Genomic DNA, 18453 nt, shown 5'->3' on the forward strand with positions numbered 1-18453 from the left:
TCCATAATTGGGGGGAGTGTACAATTTGAGTGTCTGGACTTTCAAATTTGAATTTCTTCTTCTTTTTTCCACATCTGTGAAATAATTACTTCTTCCAATTTTTCCATTTCTTTACTTTTTTTCCCTTTCCAATTTCCTCTCAGTCGGTTCGTCCTTGTCCTCCAGGTATCTCCGTCTCTCCTCGTCTTTCCTTTCTCACAGTCTTAAAACAGGGTCAAATAACAACCCCACCTGGTTTAATAAGATGTCCTTAAAAGAGAAAGAAGAAAAAAAGAAAAAACACTGGTTCTCTCTGTGTTTCTCAGAGCTCCTGTCGCAGGAGCAGTTTCCCTGACAATATTGTGAGCGGATTAAGGTTGGAGGTGAGGGAGGGGGAGAAAAAAGGGAGGAGGAGGAGGAGGAAGAGACTCATGGTAATAAATAAGCCCCTCACTCTTAAATCCTCCCTGAACTCCAGACCCTCAAACTTATTATTACTGGAGCTGCATGTGCACATCCACAGCTTCCTCCTCAGCGCCCACATGATATATAAGAGGATGTCGTGCAATATTTAACCATAACCAAAGATTTTATATTAAATCTGTTGCTGAATTTGTGATTGACTTCTCTCAATGTACCCAAAGCAAACCTAACCCCCTCTCCCCTCCCTCCACCGCCTCTCCTCGAGACACAGGAGCCCAGAGAAAAATGAGATCTGACATGTTTAAGTAGAAACAGATGAGAGTCGGGACGAGGACGGGTTAGGGGAGTCAGGAGGGAAGGAGGGAAGGAGGGAGGGAGGTTAAGGAGACGATAGCAGCACCATTATAGCCACTGGATATAGTATTTACATTTGGTTGGGATGTTTGACCGGAGGCGCCGTTTGTTTTCAACGACGGACAGCGACAGGGTGAGGAGGTGTGGAGAGAGAGAGAGAGAGAGACATGAACAGATGAAAGAAAAGTCTGCAAAAAAGAAAAAAACAATAGCTCCCAAAAACAAAAAACAGACTTTATATTCTTTGCTTTACTTTTCATTCGGGTACAAAGCAACTTTTGCACAATTTCCTGAGCCATTAGAAAAGCAAGAACACCGGTCACTGAGAAACTGGCTTGTTAAACATCTTGCTGCAGTAAAACAAAATAAAAGGTGGAAAAAGCTCAAATGTGACAGCACCTATTAAAAACCCGTGAAAACCTCATTATAAAAGGGATAATTATGCCTTATCTTCCTTTTATCCATGTCTGAAACAAAGTTTCCTTCCCCAGACATGTACATTTTTGTCTGTTTTGTTGCTAAATTTGCAATTTAAAGAAAAAATGCCGACGCTAATTTCTAATATTCCCTTGAACTACACATAGTTTCATCTACAACTGCTGAAAATGAATGTCACACACACACTCTTTACAGCAGGGAAGGTAAAGAGGGTTGAAACATGAACTTGGGAACGGAGAAGGACTGAGTTTTTTAAAAAAATGGAGGTTTGGAGGAATAATACGCCTCTGTTTCCTCTGGACGGATTAACGCTGATGGTCCAGGGTGATAAGTGTAATTCAGTAATGTCAGTGTAACGCACCAGAGTGGAGGTTCGAGACACTGAATCCAATTAAAGTCCCGTCTTACCTCCATTAAATCCACTTCGCTCTGCACTGATGTAGTAAAACTACTTTATTTCCTCCACTTTTTCCTCTTTGTTTATTAGTTTGACTGTTTTATTTAGTTAAATTGAGGTTTATACCACTGCAAACAACACAACTGCAGGATGTAAACAGGGCTCCTTATATGGCGTCCATACAATGGCTAGTGTGTACTGGAGTTGTTGGATTGTGTATTGGATGAGTTTGATGAGGGAAACCAAGAAATCCCATGAGCCTCCGTAGCGTAGCTCTGAGCAGCTCGCAGCTCTGCTCCGCCGTTCTAAAAATAGCTTTCACTGACAATTAAAGGTAACGAACCTACTGCTATGACTATAGGGATTATGGCAATGGGCCAGTTTGCCAAACATGTTGAACTATCCCTTTAATCACATTTTAATCACGTCTTTTGTGAAGCTCTACATGTAACGTTCACAAATGGTAAACGTTAGCTCCTGTTCCTTGCTAGTTTTGGCTAATAACGTGTTGCTTGAAAGTTGCCACGCCCACCTTTAATAATAGTCTGTGACGGCAACATAAAAGATTCGTCATTCACTTTTCTTGTTTCTTGTATCCTTTTCTTCCTTCTCCCCTCTCTTCATCTTCCCATTGTTTCTGTTTCTCGTCCTCTTCCATTTTTCCTCCTCCACTGCCTCTTGTGCCACAATAAAAATTTCTCATTCTGGGTTTTTTCTTTTTTTCTTTTTCATAACTCCACTTCATATCTTTTATTTGATTCCATTTTGTTTTCATTTCACTTTGTGGTCTCTTTCTCCTCTCTCTCTCCCTCTTCCCTGAGCCCTGAGCCACAACCCACTCCCTCCTTCATCATCATCATCATCTTCTTCTTCTTCCCCCTACTCCCTGTAAACACACTCTTGCCTGCAGGACACACACACACACACATATTCAGTAAGGAGGCTACACATAAACACACGCTGCGTCTCACACTCTCTCTCTCCTCCAGAGCTTCATCCCACAGCAGATACTGAAGCTGGAGTATAATCCCTAAAAGGAGTGGAAAGCAGGAGGAGAGCAGCATCCTCTCCTTCTGTTTATCACATTTCTCTCTCTCTGCTCTCTGACTTTCACTTTGCCTCTGAATTTGCCCCTGCAGCTCTGACCAGCTGGTTTCTGGGGTCACGGCTGGAAAAACATGCAACACAACCTCACATTCATGTTTTTCAATATTCATATCTCCAGAGTTTTGTTTTTTCTCATGGGTCAGAAGAGGAGATTGAACCTCTCACCCCGACGCTGCGTTCAAGACAGAAATTGTCAAGATGTTTCCTGCAGAGGAAACTCATTCGGAGAGAAGAGCTGCCTATCAATACCATCGATTTTAAAGTTCACCGCTGATGCTGCCGATCGATCGACTTGAAGTTCACTTTCCTCTGTTTCTATTTCTCTGTGAAGCACCTTGATACTTATAAACATGGGAAATAATAAGAAGAACAAGGAAAAGAAACAAAACAAGAAACGAATGTAAGAGGAAGAAGGAAGAGAATGAAGAACAACAACAATGAGAAAAAAAAGAAGAAGGAAGGGGGAAAGAGAAGAGGAGAAAAAACTGAAAAGACGGAATAGAGGAAGAAGGGGGAAGAAAGATGGTTAATAAAAAGGAAAAATGGCAAGAAGAGGAGAAAATAAAAGAGAAGGGGGAAGAAGAAAATGAAAAAGAAAGATTAATATTATATTGTTCATATAATAATATTCACAGTGGGAAGTAATAATGTTAAAATGCCTGGAAAACCATAAACAGAGAGAGAGAGAGAGCGATGGAGGAGAGGAAGAGGGTGATTAGAGTGATAGAGATGACGTCAGATGTAAACAACAGAGGAGGAAGATCACTGTCTGTTTCTCTCTCTCTCTCACACACACACACACACATGCAGGGAAAATGTGTGTTTAGTGACAGATGTCGTCAAATGACTGATCTCTGCTGCCTCCTAGTGGCCGAGACCAGAACTGCAACTACAACACTGACACTTCAATACAACCTGGAAATATGACACTCCTACAGTACGTTTCACCACGACCTGAGAGATCAAGAAAACATATTTAAAACCACAGAAAATCAGTAATAGTGAAACTAAAACTCAAAATCCAAGAATATAATGTTAAATAGTTGGTTTTATTGAGAGGAAAGGTCACACAACTATAAAATAATGACATCTATATACTACTGTGAGGTTATAAGGGAGGTATAAACACATTTTGAGGTGATACTTATTGGAATAAAACTTGCTTTGGGAGGGAAAAAGCAAATGTTTGAGTTGATAACAAATAAACACACTTGAACATCTATTTCTGTCATATGATACGATCTCCAGGAGCTCAAGGGGAACTATCAGATAAAGCTGCTAGTGCTGCTTTTATCAAGCCAGCAAAAATATATTGTATAGCTCAGATATTTACTGATATTACACATTTTCTTTAAAACTTCCTCCTGAATTCAATGAATCCAATATGTGATGTAGAGACGAGCAGCTTCGCCCAGTGTCTAGCAGAAAAGTAGTTTTGCTTTGCTGATTTATTGGCAAACTGTGCTAAAACTTTTTTTAACAAGGGCACAAAAACCAACGCCGGGCATCGGCTCTCAAACACTTATCAGAACAAACCAAAATAATCAAATTAACGCAGAGATCTGGACCGATCAATCCGAAGCTCAGGACAAACTTAAAGGACATCTGCCCCGAAATCAATGGATCTAAATCAGACAATCGGGACCAGACTCAGAGACCAGAAGTCCAGAGTCCGACCTCGACAGCCAGAGGAAGGAGACGCTATGCAGCAGGACAGGTGAGCTGTACGGCACTGAAATCATTTCATTTGTCACATTTTAAGTTTGATTTAATGACGCCATCGTCTCCTCCTCAAACATAAAGACGTCCTCTCTCTCTCTCTCTCTCTGTGTCTTGCTGCAGCTGGACCAGACGAGGGACGACAGAGGAGAGCTGCAGCACTTTAAATCATTTGCATGTGAAGTAGACTGGCACTCAGATCAAAACGTAGACACACACACACAGCGTTGTGTGCGAGCAGACGAGCATGTGAGGCTGATTACAGAACATTTACTGCTGAGTCTTGAGAGAGGGACGATGATGAGGAAGAAGACAGAGGAGAAGGAGGATGGATGGACAGATAGAAGGATGGATGGAAGTAAGAGGGTAAAAAGTAAAAGAAGAGAAGGAGAAAAGAGATAATCATTCAAATGAGAACGAGTAGGAGGCACTTCAACAAAGAAACTGGAAAGAAAAAGGGAGACTACGGTGTCCCTGAAGGCCAAGAAGGCTTGGTCCGAACCACAGCAGCTCAGGTTCAAGTCGCAACGAACTCAGAAGTCACAAATGAACATCGAACAACGACTTCCAGGACGTTCATCGCTTGCTAATGTCTCCTAGAAACACTTCCTGTTTGTTTGTTTGCATGTGTTTACTTAAGTTGGAGTGTTTTGAGCTCTCAGGGCCACCGTAGGAGGAAAAAACAGGAAGAAAGGTAGTAAGAAACGAAAGAAGGGAAAGTTACAGGTTAAATTCAGAGCTGCTCTGAATGAGTGCGCCCCCCGCTGGCCTGACTGTGGAGGTGCACGCCACCACATCACCACAACATGTTGGTATTATGTGATGATACACTACATTTATAAAGTTACACTGAGCCACAGTGTCGCGTTGTGTTCAGGGAAGAAAAGGTTTTCTAGTTATCACATTGTGGTTTTGATTAAATTTTAATTTTCACTGAATTAATCCGAGTTGTTCATCGAACTGAACCGAGTCCTCATAATGAAAATGTTTAATAATCCTGTCCTCACTGTGACTTTGAGTGCTGGTGCTTTGGTTACGAGGTGCAGAAGGTCAGTGGTTCGATTCCCAGCTACCTAAACTGTCCTGGACGTTTTTTGGAAGAAAAAAAAAGAGCATTTAAAAACACATTTTCTTCTCAGAGAGAGAGCTGTAGCCTAATGATGATGATAAAATAAAGTTAATGTGTCGCTGACGTTTGACCTTCAACACCGGTATGAGCATTTACTGAAAACTAAAAACAACTGAATAAACAGTTGACACATTAAACCTTGAATGACCTTCAGTGTGAAGAGAAAAACTGCAGCGTCAGAGAGAAAGAGAAACACAACACACAAGTCATTGTCAGGCAGGCTGGTAGTATGAGTCACACACACACACACACACACACAGGAGGAAACTTCCAAATGGGCAGCATTCCCCACAAACCCGTCCAATGAGCCACAAGTATTAATTACACACACACACACACATACACACACACAGGAGGACCCATTACACAATGACACACTTACTCGGAAAGTCTGTTTTGACATTTAAAGCTGTGAGTGAGTGAATGTGATGTAACAGTGACACACACACACACACACAAACCGAAACCATAAACACACACATATACACTTTTCACATTGGAGCGCCCACTTGAAATCTACAGTGGTGGCCTGAAGCAGACACACACACACACACACACACACACACACACACACGGACACACACACAGGCTAATAGAGCAGCTGATGAGTGACACATTCCTCAACTCAGGACTCTAGCTGCTACACTCTCATTTTCTTCTCGCCCTCCGTCCACCAACGCCTCCTCCTCTACTTCTTCCTTTTTCTTTCTATCCCGTCTGCACGAATCCACTTATGCTTTCTCTTATTCTTTCTTTTTTTTGTTTCTTTCATTCACTCTCATTAGCTCGATGTAATTTCCACAATGTCTTCATTTTCATCTCCTTTTTCTTCAATTGTTTTCTTTGTTTCTCATTTTTATGATTTCAGTTTGAGTCAATAAAAACATGTTGCCACAGTATTGATTAGATTGAATTAACAGATCAATATTATTCTATAGAAATGTGCTGCTCATTTGCTTTGAGAGGATTCATGACTGTGCAGCTAATAAGGTGCTAGCGTTAGTTTAGCTTAGCATAGAAACAGGAAGCGCGTCTACGGCCAAAGTGATATAAAGGCACATTAAATCTCAACTGTAAAGACAAAAGTGTCACAAAGTTGTGATTTTACAAGAGAGCCGTGTGCTGTAGGAGCCAGGCTAGCAGTTTCCCCTCGTTTCCAGTCTTTATGCTAAGCTAAGCTAACCACCTCCTCACTGTGACTCAGCACTTTCTTTACAGACAGAGAATCAGTGTGTTTCCTGAATTGTCCTCAAATTAAATGGGTTTTTCAGTAAAACTTTGTGTTTCACAGTCCTAACATCCATCTGTCTTCACTCATATCATCTTTTTATCTCATTTTCTCTCCTCTCTGACCTCCCTTTTCTCTTTCTGAGTTACACTCATTCACGATTTTTCCATCTCTCAGACTCTGCCTCTCGTCTTTCCTCCGCCTGCCCTCCTTCCTCTCGTCTGTCCACTGTCATCTGTCATCGCTCGACAATCTGCAGGAGGAGAAAGTGAAACAGGGAAGAAACAAGACAAAGAAGAAGTAGAAGAAGACTGGAAAAGACAGAAAACTGTGACAGAGAACAAAGAGAGACAGCTCGACAAACAAGACAAATCTGACGTCTGAGAGGTTGAAAGAGACAGAAACTCAACTCACAATCTGTACAAACCAATCTGTCCTGACGCAAACACACACACACACACAGTCTTTAATTTAGACGTAATTCCTGGCCCACAGACGTAGCTATGTAAACAACCACAGGATCTAGAACAAGGGATAAGACGATGATATCACAGGACGCTGCTCAGGAAACAACGGGAACGCCATGAGAAAACAGATTTAAAAAAAAAAAAAGAAAAAAGTCTTAATCCAGTGTGAGGTCATAAAAACTTTAAAATTAACATTTTATTGGTTTGTTGTTGTTTTTTTAACTCTACGTTTAAAATAGGCTACAATATTGTAAGTCTATGAAATTTGATTAGGAAACTATACAGGTATAGCCTATAACATGACAAAGTAAATTTAATGTAGCCTACGATACACAACAACACTGGAAGCAACTAGTGAATACAATTTATAAGATTGTTTACGATTCAATACCCCATCATTCATTACAACACAACACAATAAGATCCATATAAGTTCATATAATGGCCTACAATTCATTTAAAAAAACAACATAGGATGAAAATAGTAAAATAAGACTCAATAAGACGCAAGTCAATTGATTCCAAAATACTACAATATAATAAAATATAATTCAATTTGATTTAAAAAATTCATTACAATTTGATTTGTTGTTTTATGATACATTACATTATGATTTATCACGATGCAACATGATACGACATGATACAAGTCGTGATGATGCAACACAATGCAACACGAGTCATTACGATACGAATAGTTACAATACAAGTTGTAACTTTACGTTATACGATACATTAACATATGATATGATTCATAACGATGCAATATGATACACCCTGATACGATTCATTAGGTTTGGCCATTAGGTTTTCGACGTTACTCTGCAATACGATGTAATAAACACAATAAAATATTTTTGTTTCCACTATGTAACAAATAACCAGTATCGTCACGTCCTGTAAAAACTGCATATTACTATCCAAAACGTTGATTTCTAACTAATATGTTTATACTTTTCCACAACATTTATCAAAGGTAATATAAAAATTACAAAAAAATAACACAAATCCAGTGGGTTTCATATAGAAAACTTATTCAACAACACCGTCTCTCTCCTGAGGAATCTACATCTAATTCTCCACAGACTCTGAATAAAAACTGCAGAAAACTCTCGACAGAACAAAAAAAAAAAAAACAGCTCAACGACACTTTAATAAAGTTATTTCCACAGAATAAGTGAGACAAATATATTCACGTACAGCTGCCGGGGGGGTGGAGGGTGGGCTGGTGGAAAAACACTCGGAAATGTATCCAAATGTGCTGAATCATATAAAAACCTGAGCTGAGGGAAACACTTTAATTAAGACTAAAGTGTTTTTCTCCCTCTGCAGAACAACAGACTGATGAGGATGAGAGCGGCGCTATCTGGGCCAGCAGCTGCCTGCAGGCTGCACGCACACACACACACACACACACACAGCATCATCCAGGTGGTGTCCTTGAGCAAGGCACTTAAAGTCAAATTTCATCCAATATTTGTCTTGTGCAAATCAAACAATTAGTCTTCACGGTAGATTCTGTGCAGGGAGGTGAGTTCCCTCATATTAGATCCAATGCTCAACGAGTTTAATGGTGAAGTTTCACAGAATAAATAAGACGACTTGTGCTGCAATATGTTCTCCTTAAAATATAGTTAAAGTAGCAAATGTCAGACTTATGCGCATTGATCCTGCTCTTGAATTATTCAATAGCAGCATTCAATTTGAATATACTACATATTATATATATTATACAGATTTTATAGCCTTCAATTCTTTCCTGTATATAATCAAATTTGCATTGTCTCAGATTACAGCATACGTTTTTATTTACCGGTATTGTTTATATATAGGTTTTTATTGTCTGATTGCCTCTGGTTGCAGATGTGACAGACGTGTGAGGTTGAAACCAGGATTTTAAATCTTTCATTTGAATGCCTCATAACGAGTCCTTCATTAGTTTGTTTGGTGGAAAGCAGACACATCTGTTCGCACAGTAATAAAAGAAACTGAATATGTAAAAATGATGTAATCTGATATTAAAAAGCTTCTCCTAATGCTGCTTTAGAGAGATACATTACCAAACTAATCAAATCTAAACCATGGACACTTAAAACACTCATACTTTATCACTGTTATATGACGTTCACTGACCCCGTCCTCTTTCATTTTGCTACAGAAAACTATAAAATATTGTGTTTTATTTTACATATCTGTATTGTGTTTGCCTGTAACCATATCTTCCTCTTCCTCCTCCCATCTGCTTTGTGTTTTTTTTTCCTTTTTTACGTCTTAACGCCTCAATAATCTTCCATGTTTGTGTCAAAACCAACTCGGTGGATAAATCACATCCAAATTAGCACTAATTGGAAGTTGTGTACAAAAAGTGTGTGTGTGCGTAAAGTCCCAGGAGGTGAAGCTTTTCCAGTCGTCCCACTGAGACACGGAGAGAGAGAGAGAGAGAGAGAGAGAGAGAGAGAGAGGATGTGTGTTGTATGCACAGGTGCTAAGAAAATGTGACTCTGATACCACAACACTATGGCAACAGTCTAAATGTCAGGCCTGTTTCCTTCTACTTCACTGCCTTCAGCTCCACCAGACCCCCCAGGCTGAGAAGAGTGCACGTGGTTGCATGTGCACGTGTGTATGAGTGTGTGTTTATCCAGCTCGTGAGACGTTCAACACCAGAAATGGTTGACAACACTGAACACACGGCGTACAGTTTGGAAAGCTGAGAAACTTCTACGAACGATGTGCAATGAGATTAAAGAGTCGTGAGTCAGTCCTGTTCTTGCTAATGTCACGAAGTCATGTTTATATTAAAGATAAAGAAGTAAATAAACATGTGTGGAAGTCGAATCAGCGCTCTTCTAACGTCAACTTGTCACTTGTCAGCTTCATGTACTGTGATATAATAGTTTATAGTTTTCTATAAGGCCTATACGCTGGTGTGGCGACAGCAGCCAGAATATCATTTCACTGGCAACATTACCTTTGGTATTTCCTGAGGATAAAGTGGAGCTCGTGCTCGCGCCGGAGCTCCACAGGAATCTGGCCAATCAGAGGAGAGTGGGCTTTTTTTTAGAGAGAGAGAGGAGGGGGCTTAAAGAGTCTGTAGCTACTGTAACGTTGCCTGTTTCAGTCAGAGGAGCTGCACAATAAGTATTGAAACAATAAAGATATTAGTTTGAAATGGAAAGATAATAAGGAAGTGGATCTTGTTGACTTTCAAAATAAAGCACTGTCACTCAAAGCAGCCTCTCCCTCAATTACGCAGAACTTAAATCCTTAACAAAAACAAATTAACATGAGTCATTACATTAAAATGCACCTACTATAGCTACAGGAATGAGGAAATCAGCTGTAGAGGCAGAAAACTGTTTTCCCTACCAGGCTGTAAACAGGTTAATTCCTGTTGCTAAGTTGGGACACTGTTGGAGATGCACACTCTAGTGGTCAGGAGAGGAACTGCAGCTTCAGTTTTAAGGCTCTTTGATACATTTAAAGCAGATAACAGCGGCACGGCCGTTTCGGCTAATGCTGTGTTCAAGGCAGGCTTTTGAAACCGTAAGTTACAGCTTCAAGTCACAACTACGACTTGGTAGCGTTCCAGGTAACCCGTAGCTCGTGTTTTTACCGTCCTGTTGTCTGTGAAAGTTCCCTATAACGGCCACTCGTAACTTCCGACCCGTGAACTCGTACCAGATCGAACTGGTATGACTTCACAGGAAGGAAAAACACAAAGTACGAGTTTCCTTGAACGCACCATGAGTTAGCAGCCCCCGCCCTTGTCAGGCATCAATTGGTCCTCGTGCTACGTCACCACATTCACGCGCATCCCTTGGCTGCACACACAGCCCTTCATGCCGTTCTCTCCCCTCATTGGATAACACTTGTATCCCACAAGGAAAATTTTCTCCTCGGGTTACAGCAGAGCAGAGTGACGGAGAGACTCGTGTTTAGGCTGAAATACTTCATGTAAGTGATTGCTGACGGAAAATAGGACTATTTAGGACTTATATTAACAAAAACATTCCACTGATATCTGCTTTAAATTAGCTTGAACTAAACTTGTGAATGTATTTTTACACAGAATGAAAGTGGATGCTGTCCACCATCATTCCCATTAAATACACATTGATAATTGATCATTTAAAAGAACCAGTATCTAAGAACCAGAACTTAACTTGTGATGACCACTGGTCCAGGTGGAAATTTAAACTACACTATCATATAATTTCACACAGGATATCACCAAGGTGAAAATTAGCTACGATATAACTTGTTTGGTTGTGACGCAACTAAAACAGCCAATCATGAGAACTTGGTGGCTCTTTAAAGGAGACATATTATGTCCATTTTCCACAAATTAAAATAGTTCCCAGGTGTCTTAAAGACATATCTGTGACATGCTTTGGTCTAAATACCCAAAGGATCAAACATCACAGCTCTTTTTTCATCCAGTCAAAACAGCCCTGTTCAGAACAGCTGGTTTCAGAGCCTGTCCCTTTAAATGCAAATGAACCACCTCTTGCCCCACCCCTTCTAGGTAGGGGTGGTAGGCTATTATGCTAATTCAAAAACGAATTAGGCCTACATCATTGTCAGACAACTGAGGGAACAGCTCGTAAAACTAAATGGATTCCTAAGGAGCCTGAAAATTACAATTTTTTTTGTCAATTCTCACATTTTGGGGGCCGGAAAGCAAGACAAACACCCAAATATATGCTAAAGAGCCTTCAAAATTTCCATAATATGTCCACTTTAACCTGTGGTGAAATCAAAACTACACTAGCATATCATTTCACGCAGGATATCACCAAGATGCAAATTAGCTACAATATAACTCTTTGGTTGTGACGCAGCCAAAAAAGCCGATCATGAGAACTTTGTGCTCTTTAATGTGAACACTGGACTTGGCCTCGCTGCACTTGACCAGCGGTTTGGGGTCACTTTTACACTCTTACAAAATCATTGTGCTGCAACATCCTGTGAGAACATGTTGTTTTCCAGGCTCTCCGGCGGCACAAGTTTTAGAAAACCCCGGACAAATAAGCTCATTTTAAAAACTTCCGGGCACATTTAAATGTCAAGCCAGTGAAGACGGCGGCTGTGTCTGTGTCTGTGTCTGTGTCTGTGGCGGTGGTGGCTTCGCCGTCGTCTTCGGGAGCCGTTCCAGTCCAGACACAACAAAAGAGCCAACAGAGAGGAAGACGGAGAGCCGATCTGATGAGTCAGGCTCCCTCTCCTTCTCCTTCTGCTTTCTGTTTGAAAACCTTTCAGGAAATCTGCTCCGGGCTGAAAAACATTTCTAGGTGCATTACAGAACTGTCCCCGAGCAGACTGTCTGAGTACCGCCGTCTGGACCGGCCACGTGAGCCCGGCTGCACGGCGGACCCTCGGCCGGCCCGAGGCCTGTTGGCGCTAACAGAACACCAGCTTGTTGTGTTTCCTTTCACAGGGCAGAGCAGGACTTTATATCCCCAGAGAGCATTTGGTCAAAAGATTTTATGACTCACTTTACTTTCTCAAAAATGAAAAAACACTAGAGTGACTCCTTTACTCAGAGATTTTTACTTCAAGGTCTCCGACGGCACTGAAGCTTTCCCGATGCCCCTCACTTGTAAGTCACTCTGGATATAAGCGTCTGCCAACTGAGTACATGGAGAAGAAATAAAAATAAAAACTTAAGATTAAAGCTGCAAGATGCAAAGTCAGGAAATCCAAACTCCCAATCCTTATTTTTCCTTCAACTTCATTTGACTCGACCAGAACAACGACTCTGTGGATTCGTCCCAGTTCAGGTCCAACCAGCAGATCCTAACGTGGTCCCAACTTTTCCCAACATTCATTGCACTTTGATGGTAATGAAAGCAAATAATCCAAAAGGGATTCAAATATTAACGGTTAGGACTGGGTTTCAGTTCAGTAGGCGATGTCAATATCGTACCGATACCCACACACACACAAGTATTGATCTTTTTTTATCACGTAAAACGCAAATATAGGCGGAAGTTTTTTTTACTTTTTACGACTTTTTAAGTCAGAACAGACTGGGAATTTTGTCTCATTGGATAAAACGGATGTTGACATCTGGAGGCCGCACCCCCCCAACTTCAACTTTGAGTTTCTCTGATTGGTCAAGGTCCAACACTCATTTCCTTGGTACCTGAACTTCAATTAGCCATATTCACAGCGTTCCCATCTTTGCTAAATGTCATCACTCGGGCTGGAAAGACTGAACGCCGTCACATAACAACCGTTGAGCTATTGAAGCATCTTCCAGGCTTGAATAACGTGAATTTTATCTCGGGTGTGTGTTGACTATCCACAGTTTTACTGCTTTTCTATCTTACATTACAATAGTAAAGGTGTGATATCAACATATTTATAAACGTATATTTTTTAAAATATATTTTTTTATGAAGATGCCGGCTAACATAATTGTTTAGCAATCCAGAGTGGTGAAGGTAAAGAGGTAAAGGAGAGATGGCGACGCTGTGAATATGGTCAATACAGCTCCAATGGACGTACAGGTGCACCGATATACTGTAAGACACATGTTGCACTGACAGCAGCTGAATAATAATAAGTCTGATTGGATAATGTCTCAAAAGCAGCATTTGTGTGTGAGTGTGTGTGTGTGTTTGTGTGTTCATGCTGCTTCTGTGGGCTGCAGAGAGCGGTGGAGGTTTGTGGGTTTCGGTTATAAATGTGTCCACAAAGTCCTGCTCATGGTTTTTATAACATGAGTCGTCTTCAGCAGAAGCTTCACACTCATTTCTCCTGAACGAGTCGAGCACTCATGACAGACGTGTGTTGTGTTTGTCTTGGCTCCGTCCGTGTGCTCAGTGTACAGTCGTACCAGTCGTGCAGGATTGTTTTACATAACTTCATCGCCAACTTTTAGCTTCTCCCACTGTTTAGATACAGTGAAGGCACCGCCGCCGCCGCTGCTGCTGCTGTGGTGAGTGATTCATCTCCAGGCAGAAACAACCAAATATAGAATTCATTTGTCCTGTAGCTGTGTGAAAACACGTTTTATTTATCTTGGCCGAGTCCACGGGATCCCATAATGTTTAGGATTTTGACATTTTACAACTGTCTCAATCTATCTCCTGCTTTTTATCTGACCAACTTTTCTAAATAAAAGCTTCCCCTGCTATTTCTTTCTTTATACAGCAACCAAAAGAAAAATGATGCATATTATCAAGACACTGGACCACACATCCAGATGTTGTTAGAAACAGCTGTGATGCTATGGAGCAGGGGTGTCAAACGTACAGCCCGCGGGCCAAAACCGGCCCACCAGAGGGTCCACTCCGGCCCGTGGGATGAATTCGCCAAGTGTGAAAATAACATAGAAGAGGCATAATATTTTGGAATTGCACATATTTTTCTTGAGAAATTTCAGGTTGTTTAAAATGTTTTGTAATAGGACAGTTCATTAAATGTTAACATCTTAATAATGTACTTCTTTGCACTAAAACAAAGGTAAAGTTTGGGTTCTTGTTATTTATAGGTTATAATGCTATATCATTTTACTGGCTCGGCCCACTGGAGATCAAATTATGATGTATGTGGCCCCAGAACTAATGAGTTTGACACACCTATAGAGCAACAGAGCCATGGAGATGTATCAACTACTTCTGCTCTTCAGCCTCTTTAGCTCTTTGTTTTGGTTTTTCTGCTACAACTGAAACTGTAACACACAAACTGGCAAACTTTATTAAAACACCCACATTTTAAATATTCTCATTATTTCTAAAGCTGTTCATTAAATAATAATAAAATCGTTTTCTAATTAACACAGAACAAACTCTTTTCTTTCCTACTAACATCATCAATCAAAAGCTTCAATGTCACTCTACAAAATGCAGCCAAAGAAAGGCCAAGGATCAATATCACTGATTGATTGATCGATCCACAGGTGTGACCAAACAGCACAACTATTCACTTATTCAACACACACACAAACCAACACACAGACACGCTACCTTTAAGGATATGCACTCTGAAGGAAGTCTCCATCTTCTCCTCCTCCTCATCGCCCCCCCTCCTCCCCTGTGCCGGCAAACGCCTCCTTTTCCAACGCATCCTGCAAAACTATCTATCTATCTATCTATCTATCTATCTATCTATCTATCTATCTATCTATCTATCTATCTATCTATCGTTCGTCTGTTACTTTGGGTGGACACTCTCCTCCTCTCTGTCTGTCCACTTGTCCGTCCTCTGGCTTTACTCCCCCCTCTCCTCCTTTCCTGTCTCATCTCTCTCTCTTCACCTCTTTGATTATACTTTCACTCACTTTCTCTGCCCCTCTCTCTCTCCCTCTCTCTCTCACGTGGTCTCTCTCTCTTGCAATAAAACCAGCAACAGTGACAGTTCACATGATAGCCCCCAATCCCTGTGTGTCTGTGTGTATGTGTGTGTGTGTGTGTGTGTGTGTGTGTGTGTGTGTGTGTGTGTGTGTGTGTGTGTGTGTCCCTCGCTCACCATGCTGCAGCTAGTTCTGCTGCGTCAGCCTTGACAACACACACACACACACACAGTCAGAGATAACACAAAGAGGCAAAACACAAGGCAATAGATGCCACATATAAAAACACAACCAGAGATAAAACACACACACACACACACACACACACACACACACACACACACAGAGAGCGAGAGAGAGAGAGGGAGAGTAAATTCAGCCTTTCTATTCAGTCCATTTCACTTTGTTCCTCTTGCCAAGTCACTGGCTGTTATTAATAACAATAAACTTTATTTGTACAGCACTTTTCAGACAGCAGGTTTTAATGAGAATTAAGTCAATACTGAACAATAATTGAGGATAATTAATAATAATTATCAAAAAAAAAGAACCCTACCCTTCTTTTAGCCACGGTAACTGTCTATTCATGAGGTTAATAGGAAAGATATTAAGACGACAGAGTCAAAGAGCTGATGAACAAACTCCAGGTTCAGGTAAAACTCTCATATTATGGCATACAGTACTTCATATTCATATTTATTTAAGCCACATTAAGCCAGGCCTTTATATACTATAATATAATAATATATAATCAATGTTTTCTTCAGTCTCATCTGCCTAAAACACCATATATGTCCATGTACATTTTGAACAAATGTGCAATTAATTATGATTAACTTCAGACAATCAAGCTGCAAAATTTGTTTAAATCAATTGGCAGACATAAATATTATAATATTTCCTGAGCTCAGAACTAGTTCATTAACTTTTAAAGGTCGTTGAAGTGAGATTTTCAGCAGCAGCAGCAGAGTGAGAGCTGTCGACACTCAGGCAGGACACAAGTAAATAAAGTGTGTGTGTGTGTGTGTGTGTGTGAGTGTGCGACAGGGCAGAGTGCCTGCTTCACACAGGGCCCTAATGAACACGGAGGGCACACAGAGGACACACACACACAAATACACACAGACAAAAATACACACCCAAATGAAGATGGCTTGTTTTCTACTGTGTCAACCGGAGCTGATAAAACATTAAAGAAGAACACAGAAGCTGGTTAATAAAAATGTTCAGTGATTTGAAAGCATCAGGGAGGAAGGCGTGGTGGACAATATGGTGATGTTTGGAGCACAGAGGGCATCGACGAGTCTCTTTATATCACTAAGCATGTGTGTAGGGCTGCAACTAACAAATATCTTCATTGCCAATTAATCTTTTGATTATTTAAACGATTAATCGATTAGTTGTTTGGTCAATAAAATGTTAAAATATGTTGAAAAATGTCAATCAGTGTTTCCCAAACCACAAGGTGACGTCCTCTAATCTCTTGTTTTGTCCACAAACCAAAGAGATACTCTGTTTATTGTCATAAAAGAACAAAGAAACCAGAAATATTCACATTTAAGAAGCTGAAATCAGAGAATTTTTACTTCTTTTTTTTTTTTACAGGACATGAGACCAGTCAACCAATCGGAGCCCTGCTCCTGCTCGTCATCCTGCCTGTTTACTATGTGTTTGTTTTACTGTTTGTTTTCATAGACAACAACAGATTTACTGCTGCGTTCGTGGTTAAGAGCTCGTTTCCCACTGTGGTCCTGGGGCAGATGGATGTGGAGGAGGTATAAAGTATCGGACAAGCAGCCACCATGAGATCGGTAGCTACTGATGAATTCAACAAGCCCTCGTCACAGCTGGACTTTTATCACACTTTCCACTTTCCAGCCATAAAGACTTTGTTTGTGATGTGGTCGGACGCCACATTTTTAACTGGAGTTCTCCGAGACAATAAACCGGCTCGTCCTGTGTAGCGCTGTCCGCCAGGAGCAACGTAGCTCAAGCCTGGTACACACATAAAGTGTTTCTAAATCTCAACAGATGTTTTATCTGTGAGAGACCACCACACATGATAAAAAAATCTTTGATTGAACAGTTTTGATCGTATCGTACACACAAAGATTTGTCTTGTGACACTAGAATCATTTTCTTTAGTCACCCTCACAAAAGCTTGAAGCAGGATTTTAATGTTTTCCTGTGTCTATTAATTATGCCAATTATGTGATGTCGGATAATGGTTTGTTTATGCATTTGTGTCCATTTTACATTGTTTTTACTCTATTTCCTCATAATGATGACTTTTCGACTACGAATTGTGTTCCCACTGATTAGATTTATGTGATTATGGATTTACTATGGATTTATTTGGGCTATCAATTAATATGATGTCAATGTCTGTATTAATGAATGGTTGTCAAATGTTTTAACGCAGAGTGAGGCAACTTTAAGTCGAAGGATGTGCCCCTCACCTTCAGGCTTGCGCCCTTTCATCCAATTGGACCTATTGTTCCAACAACACCTGAAGAAGACCAACGTTTGTATACAATAGAAATCATTGTAACTATTAGTGTGCGGGCATACCCTCTCTTTTTTTTCAGCCATGGATATAGGTGGTAGCCACACTGGTTTGTTAGGCCTCGTGTTCTTCAGTCAACTCGCTTCTTTATTGGCTTCATTCAATTTCACGTCACAATCCGCGGCGTCGGTGACTCGGGATTGTCGGCTTCCCCCACACACAATGATGGAAACGGTCAGGACTGTCGGGGGCCGACGATCGCAAATATTGAACATTAAAGGACAATTCCAGGCTAATTCAACTCGGGGGTGTATTTTCATATCATTTTAGGTCTAAAAGAATGAATCTGAAGATTTTCAGTTTAATCGCTCCTGTTTTGCGGTAGCTGCGTCTGTCCCTGCATC

The 18453-nt window shown here is 40.7% G+C and overlaps 1 protein-coding gene across 2 annotated transcripts in view; it reads right to left on the bottom strand.

The window, feature by feature from the left end:
• Positions 1-18453, bottom strand: part of nhsl2 (NHS-like 2) — a 148378-nt gene that overhangs the window by 111137 nt on the left and 18788 nt on the right. Inside the window, exon 1 of one of the 2 annotated variants that reach the window (XM_085759773.1) lies at positions 15218-15371. The exons of the other annotated variant lie outside the window; for it this stretch is intronic. Within the exon in view, the coding sequence (XP_085615899.1) occupies positions 15218-15317 (100 nt within the window). The 5' untranslated portion in view covers positions 15318-15371. Of the gene's footprint in view, positions 1-15217; positions 15372-18453 lie in introns of those variants that run through there. 2 annotated transcript variants of the gene reach the window in all.

Source organism: Trachurus japonicus, chromosome 18 (assembly GCF_045865225.1).
Source record: "Trachurus japonicus isolate A0001 chromosome 18, Traja_1.0".
Classification (NCBI taxonomy): domain Eukaryota; kingdom Metazoa; phylum Chordata; class Actinopteri; order Carangiformes; family Carangidae; genus Trachurus; species Trachurus japonicus.